The 25,740-nt window shown below is 46.9% G+C and overlaps 1 protein-coding gene across 1 annotated transcript; it reads right to left on the bottom strand.

The window, feature by feature from the left end:
* Positions 1 to 14,421: 14,421 nt before the first annotated feature.
* LOC117884080 lies at positions 14,422 to 25,249 on the bottom strand. Its single transcript, XM_034784174.1, has 8 exons — positions 24,916 to 25,249; positions 22,756 to 22,823; positions 21,262 to 21,352; positions 19,153 to 19,290; positions 17,786 to 18,480; positions 15,609 to 15,699; positions 15,341 to 15,487; positions 14,422 to 15,171 (listed from the first exon to the last, which is right to left on the bottom strand). Exons 2-8 carry the CDS (start codon positions 22,762 to 22,764, stop codon positions 14,957 to 14,959), a joined length of 1,386 nt encoding a protein of 461 aa, XP_034640065.1. The 5' UTR covers positions 22,765 to 22,823; positions 24,916 to 25,249; the 3' UTR covers positions 14,422 to 14,956.
* Between the last annotated feature and the right edge of the window lie 491 nt (positions 25,250 to 25,740).

Here is a 25,740-nt window from a genome sequence, read left to right as displayed (position 1 = left end):
ACTGGGCCAATCAGGGAGTGGGGAAAGCTTGGCTGGTGGTGCCACTCTTTTCAGGGCCTGACTGGAATGGGATTATGTTTCAGAGCCTTTGCTGTGGGATATTATTACAGATGAGGGTGCCAAGCCTTAAAGGGACAGAGACTGTGCCCAGGTGTTGCCTGCCTCCACCATATAACACTCCTCAGCTCAATGACCAGCAAAAACAACTCCAATTTCTTTGTTTCCAACCCATTCCCTGCTTCTCTGTGAAATATCCCTGAGCTGGAAGAGCATTTTGGCCTTCTCCCATCCATTACTGACTCTACATGATGACAGAGGCTCACCCCAGGGCATCAGCAACCTCAGTTCTGCCATTTCCAACCTTTTAACTCCAACCTTAATATCCTCTTAACATAATTGTTTTGGATGTAATTTACTAATGTAAAAAAAAACCTGAAAAAAAACATATGCCATCACATTGAACTATATTGATTCACCCCCCCACACACACCTGGGTTGACCCTTTATATCTTCAGCACAGATCTCTACCACTTGAATTAATGGAGTGAATGGTAGCAGTAGTAGGCTGTTATCTCTATGTAGACCAGTCACTAGACACACACTTTGCCAATGGATTTCACAGTTATTTGCTGACAACAGAGGAATGTAGAGACTGAGGACTTCTGGATTCAGCTCCAGGTTCTGGAGGAGAGTGTACTCTAATGGTTATAAACTCTTCTGCTTCTGTGTCCCTGGCCAGTCTCTGTCTCTCCCCCCGCCCCATTCTTTCCCCACTTCTACCCACAACCTCCTCATCCCCTGCTGTCATTCCTCACCCCTCTGTATTCCTATAAAGCATCTTCCTCCTCCTCCTCCTCCTTGCTGCCAGGGCGCCTGCAAGGGTGGACCCTGAGAGCCCAGGAGAGACAGAATCTCCCTGCTCAGTTCTGGTACCCAGCACCTCAGTAGCCTCTTGACAACCAGGAGGAGCAATTGCACGGAAAGTGCTGCTCAGCCCCTGCAGCCCTAGGATGGAACATGCTCAATAGCTCTGTGGGGATGGTGCGCAGAAGCTGTGAGGTGATGGAGCATGCTCAGTGCAAACAGAAAAAGATGGTTACTAATTTTTCCATAACTGTTGTTCTTCGAGATGGGTTGGTCATGTCCATTCCAATATAGGTGTGCGTGCGCCGCATGCACCATTGCCAGAAGTTTTTCTCCTAGTGGTATATGTCAGATCAACTCTGGTGCCCCCTGGAGTGGCACCTTCATGACGCAGTATATAGGCACCTGCCGACCCACCACCTTTTCAGTTTCTTTTTGTTGGCAACTCCGACAAAGGTGCAGATGGGTTGGTTGTGGAATGGACATGAGCAACACATCTCGAAGAACAACAGTTAGGAAAGGTTAGTAACCATCTTTTTTTCTTTGAGTGCTTGCTCATGTCCATTCCAATGTAGTTGATTCCTAAGCAATCAGTTAGGTGATGTGATTGGAGTTTCGCTGAAACACTGACCGGAGGACTGCTGTGCCAAAAAGCCACAGCATTTCTGGACTGTTGAGTGATGGCACAGCACGAGGTGAATGTGTGTATGGAAGACCAGATCGCCACCCAGCAGATATCCAGGATTGGGACTTGAGCCACGAATGCCGCTGAAGAGACTTGAGATCTTGTGGAGTGTGCTGTCAAGCGTGGAGATGACACTTTAGCTAAGTCATAGCACATGCGGATGCAAAATGTGACCCAAGAGGAGATTCTCTGTGCCAAGACAGGGTTCCCCTTCATCCTCTCCGCGATAGTGATGAAAAGCTGGAGTGGTCTTCCAGAATGGCTTGGTCCTTTCTTTGTAAAAGGCCAATGCGCCTCTAGCGTCCAGAGAATGTAGAAGCCTCTGCTCTTGCCTATTAGCATGAGGTTTGGGATAGAAGACTGGAAGAAAAATGTCCTGGCTACTATGAAAATGAGAGACCACTTTCAGGTGAAAGGATGGATGTGGTCAAAGTCGGACCGTATCCTTGAAGAAAACCATATACAGTGGTTCAGAGATGAGGGCCTGGATTTCTGAGACTCTTCTGGCCTAAGTAATGGCTACCAGGAATCAGAGTAGCAGCAGTGTTAGTCTGTATCCGCAAAAAGAACAGGAGTACTTGTAGCACCTTAGAGACTAACAAATTTATTAGAGCATAAGCTTTCGTGGACTACAGCCCACATCTTCGGATGCATATAGAGTGGAATAAATATTGAGGAGATATACATACACACACATACAGAGAGCATAAACAGGTGGGAGTTGTCTTACCAACTCTGAGAGGCCAATTAAGTAAGAGAAAAAAAACTTTTGAAGTGATAATCAAGATAGCCCAGTACAGACAGTTTGATAAGAAGTGTGAGAATACTTACAAGGGGAGATAGATTCAATGTTTGTAATGGCTCAGCCATTCCCAGTCCTTATTCAATCCTGAGTTGATTGTGTCTAGTTTGCATATCAATTCCAGCTCAGCNATATGCATCCGAAGAAGTGGGCTGTAGTCCACGAAAGCTTATGCTCTAATAAATTTGTTAGTCTCTAAGGTGCCACAAGTACTCCTGTTCTTTTTGCGGCTACCAGGAAGACAGTCTTCTAGGATAAGTAGAGCAACGGGCATGTTGCCACTGACTCAGTCTTGACACTACCCGGTTGAGGTCCTAAGGAGGCAAACGTTGGTGCACCTTTAGATACGAACACTCTAATCCCTTCAAGAATCGGGCGCAGATTGGGTTTGAAAATACCAACCGGCCATTCACCACTATGTGGAATGCCGAGATTGCAGCAAAGTGAACCCTGATGGATGATACCGCAGGACCTTCCTTTTTCAAGTAGAGCAGGTAGTCCAGGACAACGGGCAGTGGGGTCTCCAAAAGGTAGGATCTTTCTCTGCAGTGACCGCAGTGTAAACCTCTTCCACTTAGCCAAACAGGCCATTCTAATTGATTGCTTTCTGCTATCCATAAGAACGGCACACACCAATGCTGAGAAACTCCTTTCTGCCTCATTCAGCCATGGAGCTTCCGGGCCATCAAGTGTAGGGACTCGAGGTTGGGGTGGAGCATATGTCCGTGCTCCTGGGAGATCAAGTCTGGCAGCACCGGAAGACTGACTGGTGTGTCTATCGAGAGGGCCAGCAAGGTTGTGAAACAATGCTGGCGCAGCCATGCCTGTGCTATAAGGATTATGTGCACCTTGTCCCTCCTTACCTTGAGGAAGACCCTGTGGATGAGCAGTGCCGGGGAGGGGTGGGGGGGCAGAAAGGTGTAGAGAAACCTCCCTCCCCAGGGAAGGAGAAAGGCATCTGAGAGTGAGCTCGGGCTGTTTCCTAGGTACAAGCAAAACTGGGGACATTTCCTATTGAACCTGGTCGCAAACAGGTCTGTCAAGGCTGACTCCCCACTCTGGCACTTTGAGTGCCGAAGGTGAAGGCCCGTAAGGATTCTAAAAGTTAATACTGGCCACTCCAGTCTTGTATTAAACTCCCAAGGTTACAGTTTCTCTCTGACCTTGGATGGGTAGATGCTGCCACCCAAATGCAAAAAAAACCCCACCTTTGAAACCATAAAGGCGCACTTGGGAATTTCTTCCTGTGGGGTACCCTCAATCCCTTTCACCCCCCTCTGGGGAAGAGCTGAGAAAGAAAAACAAAAGGAAATCAGCTGTTGCCACCAGCTAATTAAACAACATGTGCACAACTCTCTTAGGACACCAAAAAGCCAATCCTGTTCTTAAAAAAGGTAAATTTTATTAAAAACAAAAAGAAAGAAAATACATCTGGAATTTAGGCTTTTGCTAGACTTTAAAAACCCACTTACAAAATTTAAACATCAAAAATAACAGTCTTGAGATCCAGCTTAAAGGTTACAAGCAAAACAAAAAGCATTTGGGGTTAGCACAGAGAAGTCCACAAGCCAATAATAAACAGAAATAGACCTAATCGCATCTTTCTAGACATTCCCTAATTTATTTGTATATCTGGGGGTTTCAGATAAGCCATCTCTAGGTATGATCTGATTGTTTTCATATCCGGCTTAAGCTTCTCACAGCATACCTGCTCCCTGTTAGAACATCAGAACGGCCATACCGGGTCAGACCAAAGGTCCGTCTAGCCCAGTATCCTGTCTACCGACAGTGGCCAATGCCAGGTGCCCCAGACGGAGTGAACCTAATAGGCAATGATCAAGTGATCTCTCTCCTGCCATCCATCTCCACCCTCTGACAAACAGATGCTAGGGACACCCTTCCTTACCCATCCTGGCTAATATCCATTAATGGACTTAACCACCATGAACTTATCCAGTTCTCTTTTAAACGCTGTTATAGTCCTAGCCTTCACAACCTCCTCAGATAAGGAGTTCCACAAGTTGACTGTGCGCTGCATGAAGAACTTCCTTTTATTTGTTTTAAACCTGCTGCCCATTAATTTCATTTGGTGACCCCTAGTTCTTTTGTTTACTTATTCCCATAATACCTTTTCCTTATCCACTTTCTCCACAGCACTCATGATTTTATATACCTCTATCATATCACCCCCTTAGTCTCCTCTTTTCCAAGCTGGAGTCCTAGCCTCTTTAATCTCTCCTCATATGGGACCCATTCCAAACCCCTAATCATTTTAGTTGCCCTTTTCTGAACCTTTTCTAGTGCCAGTATATCTTTTTTGAGATGAAGAGCCAACATCTGTATGCAGTATTCGAGATGTGGGCGTACGATCAATTTATATAAGGGCAATAATATATTCTCTATCCCCTTTTTAATGATTCCTAACATCCTGTTTGCTTTTTTGACCGCCTCTGCACACTGCATGGACATCTTCAGAGAACTATCCACAATGACTCCAAGATCTCTTTCCTGATTAGTTATAGCTAAATTAACCCCCATCATATTGTATGTATAGTTGGGGTTATTTTTTTCAGTGTGCATTACTTTACATTTATCCACATTAAATTTCATTTGCCATTTTGTTGCCCAATCACTTAGTTTTGTGAGATCTTTTTGAAGTTCTTCAGTCTGCTTTGGTCTTAACTATCTTGAGCAGTTTAGTATCATCTGCAAACTTTGCCACCTCACTGTTTTCCCCTTTCTCCAGATCATTTATGAATAAGTTGAATAGGATTGGTCCTAGGACTGACCCTTGGGGAACACCACTAGTTACCCCTCTCCATTCTGAGAATTTACCATTTATTCCTACCCTTTGTTCCCCGTCTTGTAACCAGTTCTCAAACCATGAAAGGACCTTCCCTTTTATCCCATGACAGCTTAATTTATGTAAGAGCCTTTGGTGAGGGACCTTGTCAAAGGCTTTCTGGAAATCTAAGTACACTATGTCCACTGGATCCCCCTTGTCCACATGTTTGTTGACCCCTTCGAAGAACTCTAATAGATTAGTAAGACACGATTTCCCTTTACAGAAACCATGTTGACTATTGCTCAACAGTTTATGTTTTTCTATGTGTCTGACAATTTTATTCTTAACTACTGTTTCGACTAATTTCCCGGTACCGATGTTAGACTTACCAGTCTGGTAATTGCCGGGATCACCTCTAGAGCCCTTTTTAAATATTGGCGTTAGATTAGCTAACTTCCAGTCACTGGGTACAGAAGCCAATTTAAAGGACAGGTTACAAACCTTAGTTAATAGTTCCGCAACTTTACATTTGAGTTCTTTCAGAACTCTTGGGTGAATGCCATCTGGTCCCAGTGACTTGTTAATGTTAAGTTTATCAATTAATTCCAAAACCTCCTCTAGTGACACTTCAATCTGTGACAGTCCTCAGATTTGTTCCCTACAAAAGCCGGCTCAGGTTTGGGACTCTCCCTAACATCCTCAGTTGTGAAGACTGAAGCAAAGAATCCATTTAGTTTCTCCACAATGACTTTATCGTTTTTAAGTGCTCCTTTTGTATCTCAATCATCAAGAGGCCCCACTGGTTGTTTAGCAGGCTTCCTGCTTCTGATGTACTTAAAAAACATTTTGTTATTACCTTTTGAGTTTTTGGCTAGCCGTTCTTCAAACTCCTCTTTGGCTTTTCTTATTACATTCTTGCACTTAATTTGGCAGTGTTTATGCTCCTTTCTGTTTGCCTCACTAGGATTTGACTTCCACTTTTTAAAGGAAGTCTTTATCTCTCACTGCTTCTTTTACATGGTTCTTAAGCCACGGTGGCTCTTTTTTAGTTCTTTTACTGTGTTTCTTAATTTGGGGTATACATTGAAGTTGGGCCTCTATTATGGTGTCTTTAAAAAGCGCCCATGCAGCTTGCAGGGATTTCACTTTAGTCACTGTACCTTTTAACTTCTGTTTAACTAACCCCCTCATTTTTGCATAGTTCCCCCTTTTGAAATTAAATGCCACAGTGTTGGGCTGTTGAGATGTTCTTCCCCACAGGGATGTTGAATGCTATTGTATTATGGTCACTATTTCCAAGCGGTCCTGTTATAGTTACCTCTTGGACAAGCTACTGCGTTCCACTCAGGACTAAATCTAGAGTTGCCTCTCCCCTCTTTCCCGGAGAACCAAAACACAAAGGGAAGTTTTTTCCCCCCAATTTTAAAAATTTCTAGCCCTCCCATTGGCTCTTTTGGACAGGTGCCCACTCACTTCCTTTTACCTGTAGGCTTGCTAATGCGGAAGGCTAACTATCGAGAAGGCCAGCAAGGTTGTGAAACAATGCTGGTGCAGCCATGCTGGTGCTATAAGGATTATGTGCGCCTTGTCCCTCCTTACCTTGAGCAAGACCCTGTGATGAGTGGGGGGGGGGTTGGTAATAGAGAAACCTCCCTCCCCAGAGAAGGAGAAAGGTATCTGAGCATGAGCTCGGGCTGTTTCCTAGATACAAGCAAAACTGGGGACATTTCCTATTGAACCTGGTCGCAAACAGGTCCACCTAGGGAAACCCCGACTCTGGAAAACTGCATTCAAGAAGTCTGGTTGGATGGGCCACTCGTGATGATTGGTGAAGGATCTGCTCAGGTGGTCCACCACCCCGTTCTGAGCACCTGGTAGATAGGAGGCTTCCAGGTGAATGGAGTGAGCTATGCAGTACCCCCATAGAATCAGTACTTCCTGGCACAGGGGAGAGGAGCAAGCCCCCCTTTGTTTGTTTATATAAAACATCATGGTCGTGTTGTCTGGAGGACTGACACGCATTTGCCATGTAGGTTGTGACAGAACACCTGACAGGCTAGGCTCACCACTCTTAGCTCCCAGACATTGATTTGTAGGGCTAATTCCTCTGGCATCCTGAGGGGCCCTAAGTGAACTCCCCATCCCATGTCCGAGGCATCAGTTACCAGCGTCATTGAAGGGGCAGGCCTTGTGAAGGGGACGCTGGCACACACGGTGACCTGGTCCAGCCACCACTGAAGAGTGAGCGTTACTGCACAGGGAAGAGTGACCACCTTGTCCAACAGGTTACAGCCTGGTATACATACCAATGCCAGCCACACTAGGAGAGGCCACAGTCTGAGCTGCGCATGTTGCACCACGTAGGTATAGGAGGCCATATATCCCAGGAACCTCAAGCATCTTCATGCCATGGTGACTGGAAAGAACCTCAGGCCATTTATGATCTCTTTGAAGGCCCGGAAGTGGTTCTCTGGCAAGGAGGCTCTGGACTGGTTCGAGTTGAGAACTGCTTCTATGAACTCCTTTGTATAGGAGAGAAAGTCGACTTGTGCTTGTTTATCAGGAGCCCCAGGTTCCTGAAAGTGGATTGTATGAGGCTCACGTGCCCTTCTACCACGTCTCTGGACCGACCTTTGATCAGCCAGTTGTCCAGATAAGGGTGGACCTGGACTCCTTGCCTGCTGAGAAAGGCCACCATCACTGCCATGCAGTTCATGAATACTCATGGGGCAGCTGACAGGCAGCACTGTAAACTGATAGTGTTTGTGGTCTACCACAAACCGAAGGTATTTTCTGCACCCTGGGAGGATGGCTATGCAAGACTACACATCCTTCAAATCGAGGGCGGCAAACCAGTCCCCTGGATCTAAGGAAGGGATGGCCAGGGAGACCATATGGAACTTCAGTTTCTTCATGAACTTGTTGAGGTTCCACAGGTCTAGGATGGGTCTGAGATTCCTGTTGGCCTTGGGGATCAGGAAGTAGAGTGAGTAGACCCCCTTGCCTCTTAACTCCAAAGGAGCCTCCTCCACAGCTCCCACCTTTAGAAGCCACTGTACCTCCTGGGCTAGAAGCCGCTCATGAGAAGGGTCCCTGAAGAGGGAATGGGAGTGAGAATAGGAAGGAGGGGAGGAAATGAACTGCAGGGTATATCCCACTTCTACCATGCAGAGTACCCAGCAATCCAAAGTGATGTTGATCCACACACGGTAAAAATGGGACAAACTGTCCACAAACGTAGGGGTAAGATCCAGCCTTGTTCTGGTGTGCCATCTTCGGGTGCACCCTCATAAGGGCTGCTTAGACCCCGCCGGTTGTTTTGCGGGCGCAGACACGGATGTTGAAGGGGCGTGAGGTGTAGGTCTCCTCCTAAAACCCTTGTTTTTCTGCTGACTGAAATCCTGCCTCTGCTGTTGAGGTTGGTGGAATAGGCCCATAGGTTGGGGCTTATAAATGTTTATACAATGTTATAGTGTTTACGAACCGGGACTGGCACGTGAAGTCCTAACGACTTTAGAGTGGCCCTGGAATCCTTCAGACTATGTAGGCGGGCATCTGTCTGGTCTGAAAAGAGGGAAGTTTCCTCAAACAGCAGGTCCTGAATTGTTTCCTGGACCTCATGAGGGAGTCCAGAGGGCTGGAGCCAAGAGCTCCATCTCCTCACTATGGCTGTGGCCTGGAGGGATGCCTTGGATCCAGCCTTACCTTCCTCCATCGAAGCCGCAAACTCAGATCTGGACTCTGTTGATGAGAGTTCCTTGAACTTTAACATGGCAGACCATGAATTAAAATCATAACTTAGGAGGGCCTGGTGGTTTGAGATTCTCAGTTGGAGGCTCTGCGTAGAGCAGACTTTTCTCCCCAACAGGTCCAGTTTCCTGGAGTCCTTTGCCTTAGGAGAGAATCCTTGCTGTCCCTCTCTCTCCCGCTAATTGGCAACAGCCACAACTAGGGAACCCGGCGGGGTATGGGTATAAAGTACTCATACCCCTTTGGGGCACATTCCACCTGCAAAGCCTTGATGGGCTGTAGAATGGCCTCGTTTAAAGGTAGGGCCACTCTAGCTGGACCTGAGTGTGCCAGTATGTCTACCCGGGCCAGGGCTGACTCCTAACTCTTCTGCTTGTACATTCAGGCTTTGAGCCACCCGACGCAAGAGCTCTTGATGGGCCTTGTAATAATCTTGTGCGGGTGCTATGAACATGCCCGCCACTTCTTCATCAGGGGAAGACAATGAGGAGGCTTGTACTGTCATCTGGGCTTTCACATCTTCCGTTGCTGGTCAGTTCCCTGGGTCTCATCCACTTCTGCACCCGGAATTGAACCCCTCTCTGAAGGGGAAGGTGGCGGTACTCTTGCCTCCAAGGATGCCGAGTGGGACCGACCCGTGTGGGAGGCTCGGTAGGATTATGCTGCCCACGGAGTCCACATTGGCCACTATAGTGGCCTCTGCTACTGGACAGGTGGCTATGTTGGCTGGCTCAACCCCTAGGTCACCGGCACAGGATGCCTATGGTCTGGCTCGATGTCTGCTTCATTGCAAGGTATAGGACCTTGCCATTGACTTGGAGCTCGAGGACCCACTTCTGGGTGACCATGGAGGTGCCTTACCCACCCGGGCTGTGGTATCGTGAGAGGAGCGGTGTCTCAATGATTTGCTCTGGGAATGTGACTGGTCCCTCAATGTGGGATGGTGCCGGGGTAGTGACCAGTGTTAGGATTCCAATCGGTGCTGTGATTGCGAGAGGTGCCGGGATTGTGATCAGCGAGGAGTGGAGCCTCTAGAGGATGAGTGATACCAGGCAGTGTCTCGCCAACATTGAAGGCTTGCCAAAGACAGGCACTTGCATCCATGGGACAGTTCTTGTGGTACCAGACCTACCTCTGATGGGCCTTGGCTCGGAGAAGGTGCTGGAAGGGACTGAAAGCCTTTCGCTGCCTCATATGCCTCTGGCGTAGTTGGCATGGCCAGGACTGAGTCATGTCTATGGCTCACCCTAGGCGGGGAGTCCATGCTCACCAGACTCAATGGGTCCCTTCCCGGGGCCAGAGTCAATGGCGCAGGCTGGTCGCCGCCAGTGTGAGAGTAGCCCAGCACTGGTCTCACTCTGTCTGCAGCTTTTCTCAAAGAGGATTGTCCCCATTCCCACTTCTTTGTCCTTTTGTTCGGCACTGTTGGCAATGGGCATGAGTATTTGCTTGCAGAGCAAGAGAACAAGAGCATTCCAGCAACTGTCACAGACTGAAAGAAGGAACTGAGGAGGCAGCAGGTTGGCAGGTGCTTATATACCGCACCATGAAGGTGCCACTCCAGGGGCCACCAGAGTTGACCTGACAGATAGCAGTAGGGGGGAAAAACTTCCAGGGATGGTGCACACGCCCTATATTGGAATGGACATGAGCAAGCACTCAAAAAACCCCCTCAGATTTAGCTATCAAACTCCAACAAGTGTCCACTGAGTCTGAGCAAAGTGAGATTTAGCCAAGGTTTATAACTTGGCCAAATTTTGTCAGATATTCACAGGGATGGCAAAACACACATTCCTGATACACGCTCCCTCCCCATTCCCAATGAAATTTCAAGTCCCCGCTCCACAACGTGGGGGCACTAGAGCTTCTCAATGAAATGGTTGTAAGATTTTCTTTTTTCCCCAGCACAAGCAAACAGCATATTTCCCCCTAACCTCATTCTTGGAAATGGCCACTCACTTTTAACTAAAACTTAAAAATTAAATTAAAATAAAATAAAAAATTACAGCCTGAGGCAAACAGTTGGCATGGAAAATTTCTGCCCAAATAGCTGGAAATTTGGCAATGTTTGAGTAAGGGTAAGATTTTGTCATTGATATTTTTAGTAAAAGTCGGGGACAGGTCACGGGCTTCTGTGAATTTTTCTTTATTGCCCGAGACCTGTTCCTGACTTTTACTAAAAATATCCATGATAAAATGGGAAGGGGCTGGGCAGCTGTTGGGTGGCTGGGAGCTCCAGGGCCCCCACCACCTGTTAGGGCTCAGAGCTCCAGGGTTTCCCTGTCCCTGCAGTGACAGGGAGCTGCAGGGATCCCCCTGACCCCCTGGTGATGGGGGCTGGGGAGCTCCGGGGGTCCCTCTGCCCTGCCATGGTGGCCGGGGAGCTCTGGGGGTCCTCCTGCCCTGCCGATCCCTCTGCCCTGTTGCAGCTGGCAGGGAGCTGTGGGGATCCCCCTGCCACCATGGTGGCTGGGGAGCTGTGGGGGTCCCAGGTCACCTGTAGCAGCTGGGAACTTCGGGGTACCCCCCCTGCCCACAGTGGCCGGGAGCTGTGGCAGGGGCTTTGGGGAAGGGGTTGGAATGGGGGTGGGGAAGGAGAGGGAAGAGGCAGGACAGGAAAGATGTTAGCTGGATCAGCAAAACATAATCCACCTCTGGCCCTGCTGCTGCCGCCAGCTTCCACACACATGCTCTGGGGAGGAGGGCAGGCTGACAGGCGGGCTCTCGGAGCTGCTGTTTAAAGTCACTCTCGCTTTGGGGGTGGGGGATGTCTGTTGTGTGCATTTCAATTAGCTGTTTCCACAGTTCTCTGAAGTTTATCCAAGTCAAACTGCCCAAGCTTGACAAATAGCCTTGCAGCGACCAAGCCATTGAGCCTGCTCTTCCTACATCCCCAATCCTCCCCTCCAGCTATACCTTGACGCACACCAACCCTCGGCCAGCCCCTTCACCACTCTTTAAATCTCCCCTCCCTCAAGGGAGGACCAAAACATACCCGCCATTGAAATTCATCCCCACTGATCACATGCACAGTGTGAAACGCTGGGGGAAAAGGGAGCTGGGAAAGCTGCAGCAGCTAGTCACTACTTTTCCTTTAACACTGTGAGGGAGGCAAATCAGAGAGAAATATCATGAGGGAAGGGGGAGGGAATAGGGATCTTGGATTTTCCAGTTTACAAAAGCCAAGCCTGTTCCCCACCTCTCTCACCCTCAACAACACCTGGGTGGGAAAGAAATCCCCTAGGGGATGCGGATGCTTCAACACAGGTGCTGACTGCTGAGTAAATTCGCTCAATAGAAGCCTACAACTCCCAGCATGCTGTACTCCACCTTGCATAGAGCTGCTGCCTTAGAGACAGAGCAGGGCATGCTGTGAGTAGTTGGGAAGAATGTTTGTTAAAAGTGGCAACGTATTTTGTATGAATAAAGAACAGGAGTACTTGTGTTTGTATGAATAGTTACTTTAAAAAGTTCCTGCCATTACAGCGATGTTGATAGACTTAGTGTAGATCATAATCAGTGTTACTGATCACATAAGGAATAGTTACAGGTGTTTATATTTTATTAAAAAACCCCTTCGCATTACACAGTTTAAAAAAAGTTAATACATTGACTTTTAATAGCATACTATATTACTCTTCATTCTTTTATTTTTGACTATACTTTTGTATTGTTGTATGAAAAGATTTCAGTGATGTGGACCTTGGGCCAATGTACTAGTCCTCATGTGGCCCTCGTGGTGATTTGAGTTTGAGATCCCTGCTTTAGGAGTTGGAGCGCCTCAATTTTGCACAATTCACTTGTAGAGGTAGCCTACACACCAGGAAGCAACACAGGCAGTATGAGCTGAAAATTCCCCAGTAAGGAAATGAGTAGGGTGTTACAGCAGAAGGCTGGTTAGATCATAAGAAAACCAGAACAAACTTCTACTTTCAGTGTAACTCAGCCAGCACCATAAAACAGACTGTCAGCCTGTGCTACAAGACTTTCATTAACACTCAGCCAAGTACAAAAGCAACTCCTTTGTGAGATGTCCTACCACACCAAGCCAACTGCACAAGCAAGTTTAGAGATGTGGCCACAAAAGGCCCAGCAATGCAAGGCTACAAAGAATCAAAGCAGAGAGTGGAAGATATCCAAGAGACGCTCATAATTTACTGGAATAGTCACATAGGGTAGGCCCCATATTATTACAAACAGTGACAAGGAAAGTCCCCCAGATTCCAAATAGATTTTTTTTTTTTATTAAAAGCCACTGTATCTTTGCGATGAAACATTTTTGTGGAACCCACAGCATCTGGTTTGTGCTATTTGAACCAAAAATAGTCAAGAGATACATTAACAACTGATAATGGTCCAGAGATACTTCGAGCATGAGAAAGCAACAAGAGTGGAGTTAAAAACTGCTGTAAGCTTGCTTCTTATACAGCAGTTATTTATTAACTAATGTTCAACAAGTCTTTGAAGTAGGAAAGCAGTATCCCCATTTTACAGCTGGAATAACTTGCTCAGGGTCACACAGTGCATCTGTGGAAGAGCCCATTCTTGTGATCAGTCCACTTTCCAACTTACAAAGGTAAAGTATCTGTGCTTGGAACTGTAATGTACCCCTTTACTGAACAGCTGCATTCTGGATCCTCCCATGCTGAAGCACAGGGAAAGGAATATGGCTTTATAGAACAGCTTTACAGAGGTCTGAAGCACAAACCTGTGAAAGCCCACAGAATGGCTCTCCCAAGTTTTGGAAGCAGTTTTCATGTCCCCTGCCACCTTTGGAGATAGCAGTTTACCATAAAATCCTGCTATATTAATTCCAGGCTCTTTGGAAGCAAAAGAGTCAACATTTGCCTAATAGAGACCACAAAACTAGTGAGGATAAAAGACGACCATAATTCTACAGCAATGGGAAAAAATTATTGCAGTGTCTTTGTAAACTGCATCAAAATGCTAGAACTTTGGGAGTGATGCAGCTTTTTCATGTTTAATACGAATACAGGGGGCGGCAAACAATTCCCCTACACCGCTCAGCATCTGACCTTGCTGCATAGTCAATAAGTTCGGATGGCGTGAGCCCAACAGGGACAGACGGCCCCACGGACAGTGCACCTCCGACACCCCAATAGAGATTTCAAAAGGTCTCTTACCTCTATTGTGGCGCCATGGGGTTTGAAGGGGAACGATCCGTAGCACCTGCCGGTGCTTTTGTGGGCGTTGCCATCCCGGACGAGCCCCCAAATTGTCGGAGAAAAACCACAGTTCTCACTTTTTGTTTGGGTACAGCAAGTCAGATGCTTTATTTCTCTCACAATTGCGCAGAGGGAGAGAGCTAAGCAGGTCTCTCTACAGGTAAACAATTACAGCAAACATTTATACCTTTCATTACAGACAATAACAAGCAACAGCTGCATTTTGTTCATACATAGGCCATCTAGATATCTTATTTTTCTCACTTGTTTTGACTCTAGCCTACATACAATATTTTCTACACATTATTTACACAAGGTTGCAACAACTTCTCACACAGTTCTTTCCCACTCACCTCACACAATCCTCGTTTCTACAAATCTCGCGTTATTAGGGTTACAGTTAGCCTGACTCTTGCTAATGAACTGTCATGCATTGCAGTTCCTTCCTGTCAGTTCTTTCTCTGCTTCCACAACCACAAGGAGTTTCGATCCTACTTTGTTACTCTGTTCCATACAGCCAGCATGACAGCTGCACTTCGCATACAACAGAAGAATTGCCTTCAAAGTGCTAAGCTTCTCTTCACCTTTACTTATCCCTTCTCTGACCATAGATGATCTTCTTATCGGATTTGTTTCCAAGCAAAGGTACGTATGAGGAAAGGAGTCCAGCCCACAGACTGAGTCTGGGGAATTGTATGCATTATAGATAGAGCTGTTACAGACACTTGATCCAAGGCACTTAGTGTCTTTTCACTATGAACCTATGCATGTTTCCCACATGATCCTTTTACTCTGCTCAGCATCCTTCTACCCTCTAAGACTATACAGATTTTGGCAACATTTTCAGCCATTAAACAAAAACAATAAATGTCCAAGGGACTTTCCTAAAAAAAATTAAAGCGGAACGCCTCTTGGGAAGTTGGGGACATGAACGAATTTGTGCCAGAGGCCTGGCGTGACTCTGGATGGCTGGGAGGATGAGAAGGGGATCCTGCAGAACTTGGGCTTTTCCTGGATGCCTCTGAACACTTCCGGAAGACCTGGCTGCTCTTTCTGCGGGCATTCTCCCTCACCTCCATGACCTGAGCAGACTTTGCAGCTTACAGAGGGGAAGACAAAAAGACACAAAGAAAAACCATTAAGGCTTCTCATGCACCAGAATTCTATTCTCTAGGGCTACATGGATAATGGAGGGATTAGTATTCCTGCTCCCTTTTTTCAGGCATGGTTTCCCATCCTGGTCCCTCATGTAAGTCTGCCGCTCATACCTGCCTGCATAAGCTTCAGCTGTTTCTGTCTCTCCTCCTCCATCATCTTCTTGTAATCTCCAAACATGGCTCGCATTACCTGACGCTTCTTTGCCAGCACGGCCTTGTCACTGCGTAGTGTCTTGATGGCACGAAGAACTTCTTCAGCTGAATCATTGGAAAGGAGAGACATGCGAACACAGAATATAAATCTTTCCTTTTGCTCTCTCTCTGCACCACTGCTTCTGCCTCCCTTCCCTTCTAACAAGGCACTCTCTGGCTTACTCACCCTGTTTTGGAGTGGATTTCTGTGTCTTCAGGCCAAGTTCCAGCTGTTCCACACACCAGTCCACTTCCCTCCACAGCTGTTTATCTGACTGCTACATAAAACAGAACACAGCAAGCCGAGGAAACTAAATTGTCCAAAAACTAAAACAGCATATGTTAGTCAGCAAGGAAAATCAAGGATCTATAGATTTAGGAGTTGTATGTTCATGTTTTCACTCCCTCAGAGCTGGCTTCACTTCATATTCTTGATGCCATTTTATGTTCAGCACCTTCCACCTGATGATGTCAAGCCTTTGCACAAACAGTACTGAAGCCTCCCAACACCTATATGTGGAAGGTTTGCTTGCCTATGTTTGTCCAACACTATGGGAGCCTTTGGTCTGACAGCAGTTATACAAACATAAAATAAATCATTTTCCAGCGGGGAAAACTAAGGAAGAGAGAGGCAACATGACCTTCCCAAGGTTGCACAGTAGGTGAGTGACAAAATCCAGAAGAGAATCTGGTGTCCTGTCTCCCATTCTCCTGCCTTCCCAGGGATGTGCAAGTTAGCTAGTTAATGTCTGTGAAAATGGAAGGAGCTATTTAAGCACTAAGTGTTGTCCAGCATAGCCAACAGACTGGACGCTGGCAGAGGGAGTAGCAGGGTTGCCTCCTAGAATTGAAGTAGCATCATGCTCTAGATCTAACAATGTTGTAACTGTTACACATGTATGAGAATCCCCAAGCTCTTATCAGCTCCATGTTCCACAACTTCTTTCCAACAGGCTTTCAGTCTCCTTCAGAGCCTCTTATGTCACAGTTACCTAGGAAAGCTACCCCCTGGTGCCTTATATACAGTGCCCACCTGAGGCATCCATCCCTCAGGAGATAGGTAAAGGGCTGTGGGGCTTTTCACCTCAGGCTGGTCTAGTCTAGGGTAGTAGTTGCTGAGATTCATCTTCTGAGGCGAGTTTGTGGGTCTCAGTCCAGTTCATAATGGACAGCTGTCCACATCGCACAAACCACTGTAGTTGTCGGTCTCAACAGAGAGGCCAATAACAGAATGGTCAGAGACTGAACCCCCCACCCCCACACACACTCTTGGAGGGGGAGCTCTCAAGGTCAGGGTTGAGGCACAGCAGCTGGGTGGTGGAGGAAGCTCACGGCTGCTTCCTGTGTTGTAGCCTTCACATTCCAGCATTGCTGATCTGGGACCATTCATGAGACCTAAATTCACTGACATTTAAAAAAAAAAAAATGTAACAGACTATAGACTTCAGTCCAGCATTAGCAGATGGTAAGGTGTACTTTAATGATCCCTGAATACATGACTCAGAGCAATTGGTACCTTCAACCTCTTTCCGTGCCATTATAAACCTAGAGACAGGGGCTGGGACACAGGAGGTCTTCTGAAAAAACAACAAGGAGTCTGGTGGCACCTTAAAGACTAACAGATTTATTTGGGCATAAGCTTTCGTGAGTAAAAACCTCACTTCTTCGGAAGAAGTGAGGTTTTTACTCACGAAAGCTTATGCCCAAATAAATCTGTTAGTCTTTAAGGTGCCACCAGACTCCTTGTTGTTTTTTCAGAAGACCTCCTGTGTCCCAGCCCCTGTCTCTAGGTTTATAATGGCACGGAAAGAGGTTGANGAAGAAGTGAGGTTTTTACTCACGAAAGCTTATGCCCAAATAAATCTGTTAGTCTTTAAGGTGCCACCAGACTCCTTGTTGTTTTTGTAGATACAGACTAACACGGCTACCCCCTGATACTTGACAGGAGGTCTTCTGGGCTCTGTTCCTGGCTCTGTGACAGTCTTGATCTTGGCCACGTCAGTTAACCTCTCTGCATCTCAATTTCACCATTTGCACAATGGGGATAAATACCTACCAGCCAGGGATGCTGCAAGGTCTAAATCATTACATGCCTGCAAAGTGCTTGCAGACTCTCAGACACGGTTCTAGGGAAGGACAAAGCAACATCAACTTGAGCCACCTAGTCCACCCCCACTTGTTAGGTTTCTGGTCACAGTGAAACCCTAATGGGATAAGCAGCAATAAATGGCTATCCATTTCCAGCCTGTGCTACCACACAGATTTAGAAACCTCACACATACATTAACTTTCCCTTCCAAGGAAACTATGGAGACTTAACAGTGAGGTTATGTTTGTTTATTAGCCAGAAATTCATTCACATACCTGCGTGGTCTTGTCCTGGAGGGACAAATCTGTGTCTTCACACCCACTGGCTCCCACCTTCACCTTCTTGCTGACCTCAGCTTCCGCCATTTCCTTCTTACTATTTGATGATTTCTTTTTCTTATTCTTCTTGGGTGCTCCAGTTGCTGCTGTCTTCTCTGCCTTAACCTCATCTCCAGCGGCGATCTCTGGTTTTGGGGTCTCTAAAACGAGAACCTTTCTCCCCAATCCTCCAGCCACACAGCCCACAACCTCAGGCATGTTAGCCTCCCACAGGGTTGAATGCGTAATTGGTCCTGCAGATAAGCCACCTGATGTCACATTTTCTGCTACACTCTCCGCTCTTTGGCCTGTAACAACAGATGGCCCCCTGATGCCATCTTTATCTGGGATGACAAAATTGAAAGCAAACTTGGGCTCTTGTCCAGGGGTGGAAAAGTTCAACACTCCACTCAAATCATCTAGTTCTGAGGGCCTCCGTTCAGAACCACCTACCCCCTGGGCCTCTTCCATAGTTCCACTGGTTGCTTGTGGATCCATCTCAGGAAGTACAAAGCTGAATCGGAAGCTATCATCAGATGGTGTGAACCAGTTTGTTGTTGACTCAGAGGTCTGTCCAGATCGCTTCCTATACACCACGCTCCCTGAAACCTGCACATTCCCTTTCTGTATTTGTGCTTTCCCAGGTTTCATGGCTAGAGAAAAGAGGAAGATTTGTGTTTCTATTAATTCTCTGATTTCTTATCATGTTGGCGCCACACTTAGAACAATTCACTTCTATAAGGGACACCCAACCTATGTGTATGCAGAATGCTACTGTATTTTGGTACCAGCAAGGGACTGTGGGCAAGATACCCAGTGCAGCATTTCCACATGGGACTGCCTGACATGCAGAGGGAATGGGGGGGCGGGGGGGACTCGCTCCTATTTATTCAGGCCTTGTGCACCACCATCATACCAATCTCACACACAGATCTACAATGGATTCTTGGAGGAGTCCCATCTTCTGCTATTTCATCCTGCTCAGTGCCATGTTAGGCCTTACTCTAGCTGTCACTAGTAGAGCTTCCAAAACTATGAACTTCTCCTTAACACTGGACCCACCCCAAAGTGATGCCATGAAGTTCAGACAGATACAACCTTTACTTCACCCTCAAAACCCCCTTCAGCTCTGGGATTACATATGCTTAAAGGCCCTTCCACTTTAATGGCTTCTGGCTGGCCCCTTAAAAGAACAGGACGGGGGAAAGAAGGTTTATTCCTCATGGGAATGATTGGACGAGAAGCCTCAAGAAAGGCCATTTGCTAACACCACATCAGAAGGAACCAAATGGTTCTGTAGACTCCAGGGATGGCCTCAGCCTCACCTGCTTTCTCCATCTTCTTCTGCTCCTCGGCTATCTTCAGTCGGTAATCCCCAAACACGCGGTTCATCACCTGCCGCTTCTTCACAAAGGCAGCCTTGCGGGAGCGCAGGACTTTGAGGATGTGCTGCGTCTCCTCTGCTGCATTTGAGAAGTCAACCAACACAAAGACAAGAAATGGGATCACAGTGAGTCCTACGAACCATAGTCAGGGAGGGAAACAATGGTGCTTCTTCCCTAGGCCAGGTACTCGGATCAGAGAAAAGTCTCAGAGCGGCAGTACTACAGATGTGTCCCAATCGCTATTCTTTGACTGCATGAGGACTGGAATGGCTACTGGTTGGGACACTGGATAGTTACACCACATACAGAATTAGTCCCTTATCAGTGGTTCAGAGATAGGGATTTCTACAAATGGATGCAATACCATGTAATGCTTTTTGGGGGAGCACTTTTATGTGCTTTGTGGAAGTTGGGAAAAGCGCAGACATCTTAGTCTTCCAGGAAGAGCAAGAGTCAGGCTAACTCTTCTATTTAAGAACATGAAACTTTAATGCAGGGCCTGGGCGAGTGGGAAAAACTGTGAGAGATTATTTTGACCTTGTGTTAGATAAGAATGGAACGCAGACTGTAGCAGAAAGTAACTGAGAAAAGTAAGATATCAGGAAGGAATATGTATAAAGAAGATGAGGTTGTTGATCATTATTGTCTGTAACAAAAGGTATAAATGCTTGCCCTAATTATTTATCTAACAGAGACCTGCCTTGGGAGGGGGAATCCCTGACCATGTGTACTCTCCCGTGCATATTGCAATTACTCATAATAAAGCTGCCTCTGGCTTGTTGCTTTAAACTCAGAGTGAGGACTTTGTTTTCCTCCACAGCTTATTATTGCATACATCTTTCTATAGTACCTGTCCCCATAGTATGTGGGGATTGACTACAGCAAAGGTTCTCAAACTTCACTGCATTGCACCCCCCTTCTGACAACAAAAATTACTTTACAACCTCAGGAGGAGGACCAAAGCCTGAGCCCACCCAAGCCCCTCTGCTCCAGGTAGCGGGGGCCAAAGCTGAAGCTCAAGGGCTTCAGCCCCAGGCAGGGTGCCTGTAACCTGAGTCCTGCTGCCCAGGGCTGAAGCCCTCAGGCTTTGGCTTCAGCCCTGGGCAGTGGGGCTCGGGTTTCAGTCTCAGACCCCAACCCCAGCAAGTCTAAGCCAGCCCTGGCGACTCCACTCAAAGGGGGTTGTGACCCACTTTGGGGTCCCAACCCACAGTTTGAGAACCGCTGGACTGCAGGATACTTGTATAACCAATAGCATATGAAGCAATGCTCTAATATATAAATGATCAAATCTCATGCTTCTGCATAAACCAATGGCTGCAATGTTCAGGAAGGAATTTTGTATCCTCATGTGCACCATGACAGTCAGCCAGATGCCTTACAAGGGAAGTTTCACTTTCCTTTGAACCACTAAGTAGTGGTCACTGCTGGAGGCATGATACTGGGCCTGGTGGATCAACAGGTGTGAACTCTTAAAACGTTCCTGAATACCCTGAAGCCAGTATTTTAATGGGCAGTAAAGTTTCTCTTTTAAGTGATTTCATCTTTTTCCAGGGACAACGAGGAACATGCTTAAAAAAATAAAGCTACAAGCATTTAAGGGGCATCTCTATTGATACTATGCAGCAGCAGTCACTTGAGATTGTGGGATTATACCACAGATAAAGTATCAGATACAGAATGTGAGTGATCAAAGCACTGAGGGGGATGAAACCACTGTCTGAGCTGCAAAGCACTGTAGGAAGCCTGAAGTAGCTGAGCAATATGTAAGTGAAAGGGCACAACTAAGGGGAAGGGAGGAATGAGGCATAGGAGCTAAAAGGAAAATGAAGAGAGAAGAAACAATGCATAAGGAAGGAGACAGGCAGGATTAAGAGCGGATAGGCAGATGGAGTTCAAAGTAGAACAGATGTTAAATAAGGACAAAATGTTTCACTACATTTTACATTTAGAAAAAATTCCAATTATAATTCAATAGACAGAGAAATTAGAAAGGCTTCTGGATGAACTGAACCAGCACTGAGTTTAGATTTTAACCAGAAAACATACCTTGTTTTGGGGTTGGATTGAGACGAAGGAGGCCTGTTTCCAGCTGCAAAATACACCACTCCAGCTCATCTTGGAATGTCCCTTGGGGAGTCTAGGATATTGGGAAGTGCACAGATGGGACAATGTTTATTTTTAAAGTGTGGACGTGTACATATACCAACCCCACACCCTTGTAGCTGACACCAAAAAAGGTTGTTCTAAAATTCTCTGGCCTGAGCTATGATAAGATGATCACAATGGTCCCTTTTGGCCTTAAATTCTATGAATGTTGCACATCAGCTGCAAAGCAATGAAGAATAAAAGTACTATGGGCCCTGTATTAATCCAGGCTCAGAGTGAGAGTGGTGGTGGTTTTATGGTTAAATTGTTAAAAGCCTATTGAATGAGGCCCCTGTATCATAGAAATTAGTGACAGAAAAGATGCGTCCACTGTCTGTCATCCTGTCCATTTCTATGCTGTCAGGATTTTCCTGATAGGATTTTTCTAGTTTGATGCCGTGTCTAATTTAAAGGTCCTACGTGATGGGTTCCCACCAATCCTCTTTGCAAAACAGTTTCCAGTCTAACAGATCTCTCGGTCAGGAAATTATCTCCTTTGTATAAAACTTATACCCCATCCCCAACCACTCTCTCTTGGTTGCATTAAGTAACTTGTATCTATGTTACAATGGAAAGAGTGAAGTATATCAAACAGATAATTAAATACATTTGAACATACATAATTGAGTTACATTGAACAAACAGAAGACTCACTAAACCCAAAAGATTAGGGCCAAGATTTTCAAAACTGACTAATAATTTTTGGGGGCCCAACTTGAGATACCTCAACAGGGCCTGAATTCAAGAGGGCAGGTGCTCATCATTTTCAGTAAAATCAGGCTTCTTTAAGGTGTCTCAAGTTGGGCTCCCAAAATCACTAGTCAGTTTTAAAAACTTTGACCTGGATTCTTTTTCATTATTACTACAAAAGTGGTAGACCTTAGGATTGATTGACTGTAGATGATTTCCAAGACTTCTTATATTCCTCAAGAATATACCATAGGAAAAAGTTAAAATGAAAATAGTTTGTGTAGGTTTAAAGATGACAAGTTTAAAGATGAGTTAGAAATTATATTGGTCCCTTTTTAATTTTTTGAAATATTTTAAATTAGGGTTTCATTTTGCAATCGTATATACTTGGGGATCAATACAAACTTTTTTACCTAAATGTAATACTGTTAGCAAAGTGCTGTACTCTGAACAATATGTTCCATTGCATTTATCACTACAAAAATATGAAGGCTTTTTTGAAGCTATTACAAATATTAACAGATGGACATATGGTCAGCCTGTTGATATGTGGAGAATTGTGGGGAGCTTTGAGGGGAAAAAATGCATGGCAACCTCTGCACGGGGCAGCAGGAAAATGCCTTGAAAGATCAGGCCAGGTGGCAGTTTTAATTGTATCAATCAACTTGAGTGCAGAAGGCAGAGAAGAGCACAATGAGTTTTTACCTCTTCCATTAGGAAAGCTGGCCTTGCTAATGTGCAGCTCTGGAATCCTCCTACATCGTTCCTGTTACCTAGAATCACAAGACAGTAAGTGAGCTTTTGCTTCCTTTATATCATAGGAAGGAATGAAGAAATCCAGAGGCAGCAGGAAGCGGTGATGGAAGCACCCCTCGGAGTACTTCAAAGTAACATTTCAGGAGTGGGAAAGAAGTAAAAGCATTTTACCTAGTTGCTAGTTTCAGAAAGCTCCCTATTGTGGAGGATTTCTAAGGGTGGGAGGCAAGAATGGGATCAAAACTAAGATGGCTACTTTCAATTGGTGCTCCATCTCTGACAGACTCCAACTTCTTCAGCAACCAATCACTGATGTCATTAGGGGAGGCTGCAGAATGCAAAGTGATTGTTTTTGTCTTTTAATGATTGGCTGAGCACCTAATGTGGCCAACCAGACATTTAGCAGCCAGAGCTGCCAGTGTCCCTTTTTGACGAGTCAAAAAACAGACACCTGGCAACCCTATGCTCACGACGGAGGGTCAGGACCCAACAGAATAAAGGATGCTGCCAGTGACTATTGACCCAAGCCACCATCATGATTTAATTATGTCTAGTGCAATAATGTCTCCTACCAAACTCTAAGAGCTTGCACATTTCTTTATTAACAGATCCCACTGGAGCCACTGTCATGGAGTGTGGGGGAGTCAGGGCCCTGCACCCCCCACTTCCTGCGATTCACCGTGACTCTCAGACAGCCAGTAAAACAGAAGGTTTATTAGATGACAGGAACACCGTCCAAATCAGAGCTTGTAGGTACAGACCACAGAACCCCCTCAGTCAGGTCCATCTGAGGGGCAGGGAGCTTAGATCTGAGCCCAGGGGCTCCCTCCATTTCCCCAGTCAACTCTCAACCAAAACCCCCTCCAGCAGTCTCACCCAGCCTCACACTCTCCCCCCCTCCCCTCCTCCAGCCTTTGTCCAGTTTGGCAAAGGTGTCACCTGGCCCCAACCCCCCTCCTGGGCTCAGGTTACATTCTCACGTATCATCCCTCAAGTGAAGTCACGCCCTGATATCCCCATCACCAGTGCAGACAGTCCCAGTAAAACTCCCACACAACATTCCCAGGTCAATCCGCCCCACTCCCTACTCCATCACAGCCATATCCACAAAATGACCACCCAGCCCTCCCCAAATTCAGTACCCCACTTCTCCTCCCCAAACATTTATGCCCCATTCTATCAACCTACTCAGGGTAAGTCCAGAAAGTAGATAAGCTTTGTTCTGATCAACAAATCAGGACTCTGAGGAGCAGGGGGAAGAGAGCAATGGTACATGAATAGCATAATGGCCAACAAGGGTCAGGCTAGAGACTCTTGCCTATATGCTCGGGGTATTACTGATCGCCATATTTGGGGTCGGGAAGGAATTTTCCTCCAGGGTAGATTGGCTGAGCCTCTGGAGGTTTTTCGCCTTCCTCCGCAGCATGGGGCAGGGATCACTAGCAGGAGGGTCTCAGCCGATTGAAGTCACTAAAACACAGGATTGGGGACTTCAACGGCAGAGTCCAGGGAAGGGTCTTGCGGCCTGCAGCATGCAGGGGGTCAGACCAGATGATCATAATGGTCCCTTCTGACCTTAAAGTCTATGAGTCTATGAGAGTAGAGTTCCACAGCCTAGGAATCCTTACTGGAAGCACACATTTCCCTCCCCCCCCCAATGGGGCTACAATTGAGTACTGCTCAAGTGTGCAAAGTGCTATACAGTAAAAGTAAAGAGCCCACAGCCCAGTTGGCAGAGCTGGGTACTGAGACCCCTTGGTCTGTTTAGTGATGCAAGAGATGAACCAGTAACACTGTCAGACTGGCGATGGTTGTCAAAGCTATAACCTACTCCCTGCCAGCCTCAACTCCCATGAGCACTAGGACAGCCCCTCTCCCCAACTCTGCCGGCAGACACCCGGGGGGGGGAGGAGAACTCGGCACCGGGACAGCTCCCCCAGCTCTGCAAACAAACACCCCTGGGGGGGAGGGGAGCTCGGCACCGGGACAGCTCCTCCCCCAGCTCTGCAGACAGACACCCCCGGGGAGGGCGGAGGGCAGCTCGACACCGTGACAGCCCCTCCCCCCAGCTCTGCAGACAGACACCCCGAGGCCGGCTCTGCTCCTCACCTGTCGATAGCGTGGGGGAGGGGTACTCCGTCCCGAACTCCTTCCCCTACCGCGCTCCTTTCCGGCAGGGTCCGCTCTGCGCGCTGCTAAAAATGTGCTGCTTACCGTGTATTGAGCACGCTCAGTACATCTGCTGAAGCCACTGCCCTTCACCCTGCCCTTATACCCGTAGGATTTTGCTGACTGCTTTTGACAGGGATTAAAAAGGGGCAAAGGGGGCGAATCGGGGGTGTGGTGGTGGCCAGGGTCTGAGCAGGGGGTGGAAATTTACTGGTCTGGGGGGTCAAGCAGCTGGAGGCAGCAGTAGAAGAGGGGTTAAAGGGAAAATCAGGAATGGGGGTGAGGAGGCGGAGTTAAGTCCAGGAGTGAGGCACTGGCAGAGGGCGTCAGAGGGCAAAACCCAGCACAGTCAGGGGCACAGGGGGTAACAGTTACCCCAGTGTGACTGAGACACCAGTGTTTGCAAAAATGGTGGGGGGGGGGCAGAGGGGCTTTTTTATTTCCCCTCTCACAGACAGCACCTCTCAGCATCGGCTTCCCAGGGCTGGGCTCTTAAAGGCACAGGCATCCCAATGCCCAGTCAATGCATCTCCTCTTTGTCTGATCTAACCTACTGAGGCTGTGTCTACACTACAAATTTCAAAGCGCTGTCGCGGGTGCCAGTGCTCCTGGTAATCCACCATGACGAGGGGATTAGCTCCAAGCACTGGGAACCGAGCCTGTCCACGCTAGTGCTTTAAAGCGCTCAAACTTGCTGCGATCGGGGTGGGTGGATGAATTTTCACACCCCTGAGCCAGCAAGTTAGAGAGCTTTAACTTGCCAGT

The sequence above is a fragment of the Trachemys scripta genome, chromosome 10 (genome assembly GCF_013100865.1).
Source record: "Trachemys scripta elegans isolate TJP31775 chromosome 10, CAS_Tse_1.0, whole genome shotgun sequence".
Classification (NCBI taxonomy): domain Eukaryota; kingdom Metazoa; phylum Chordata; order Testudines; family Emydidae; genus Trachemys; species Trachemys scripta.
The sequence above is the reverse complement of the archived record's forward strand: the minus strand, read 5'-3'. Positions and strand labels throughout refer to the sequence as shown.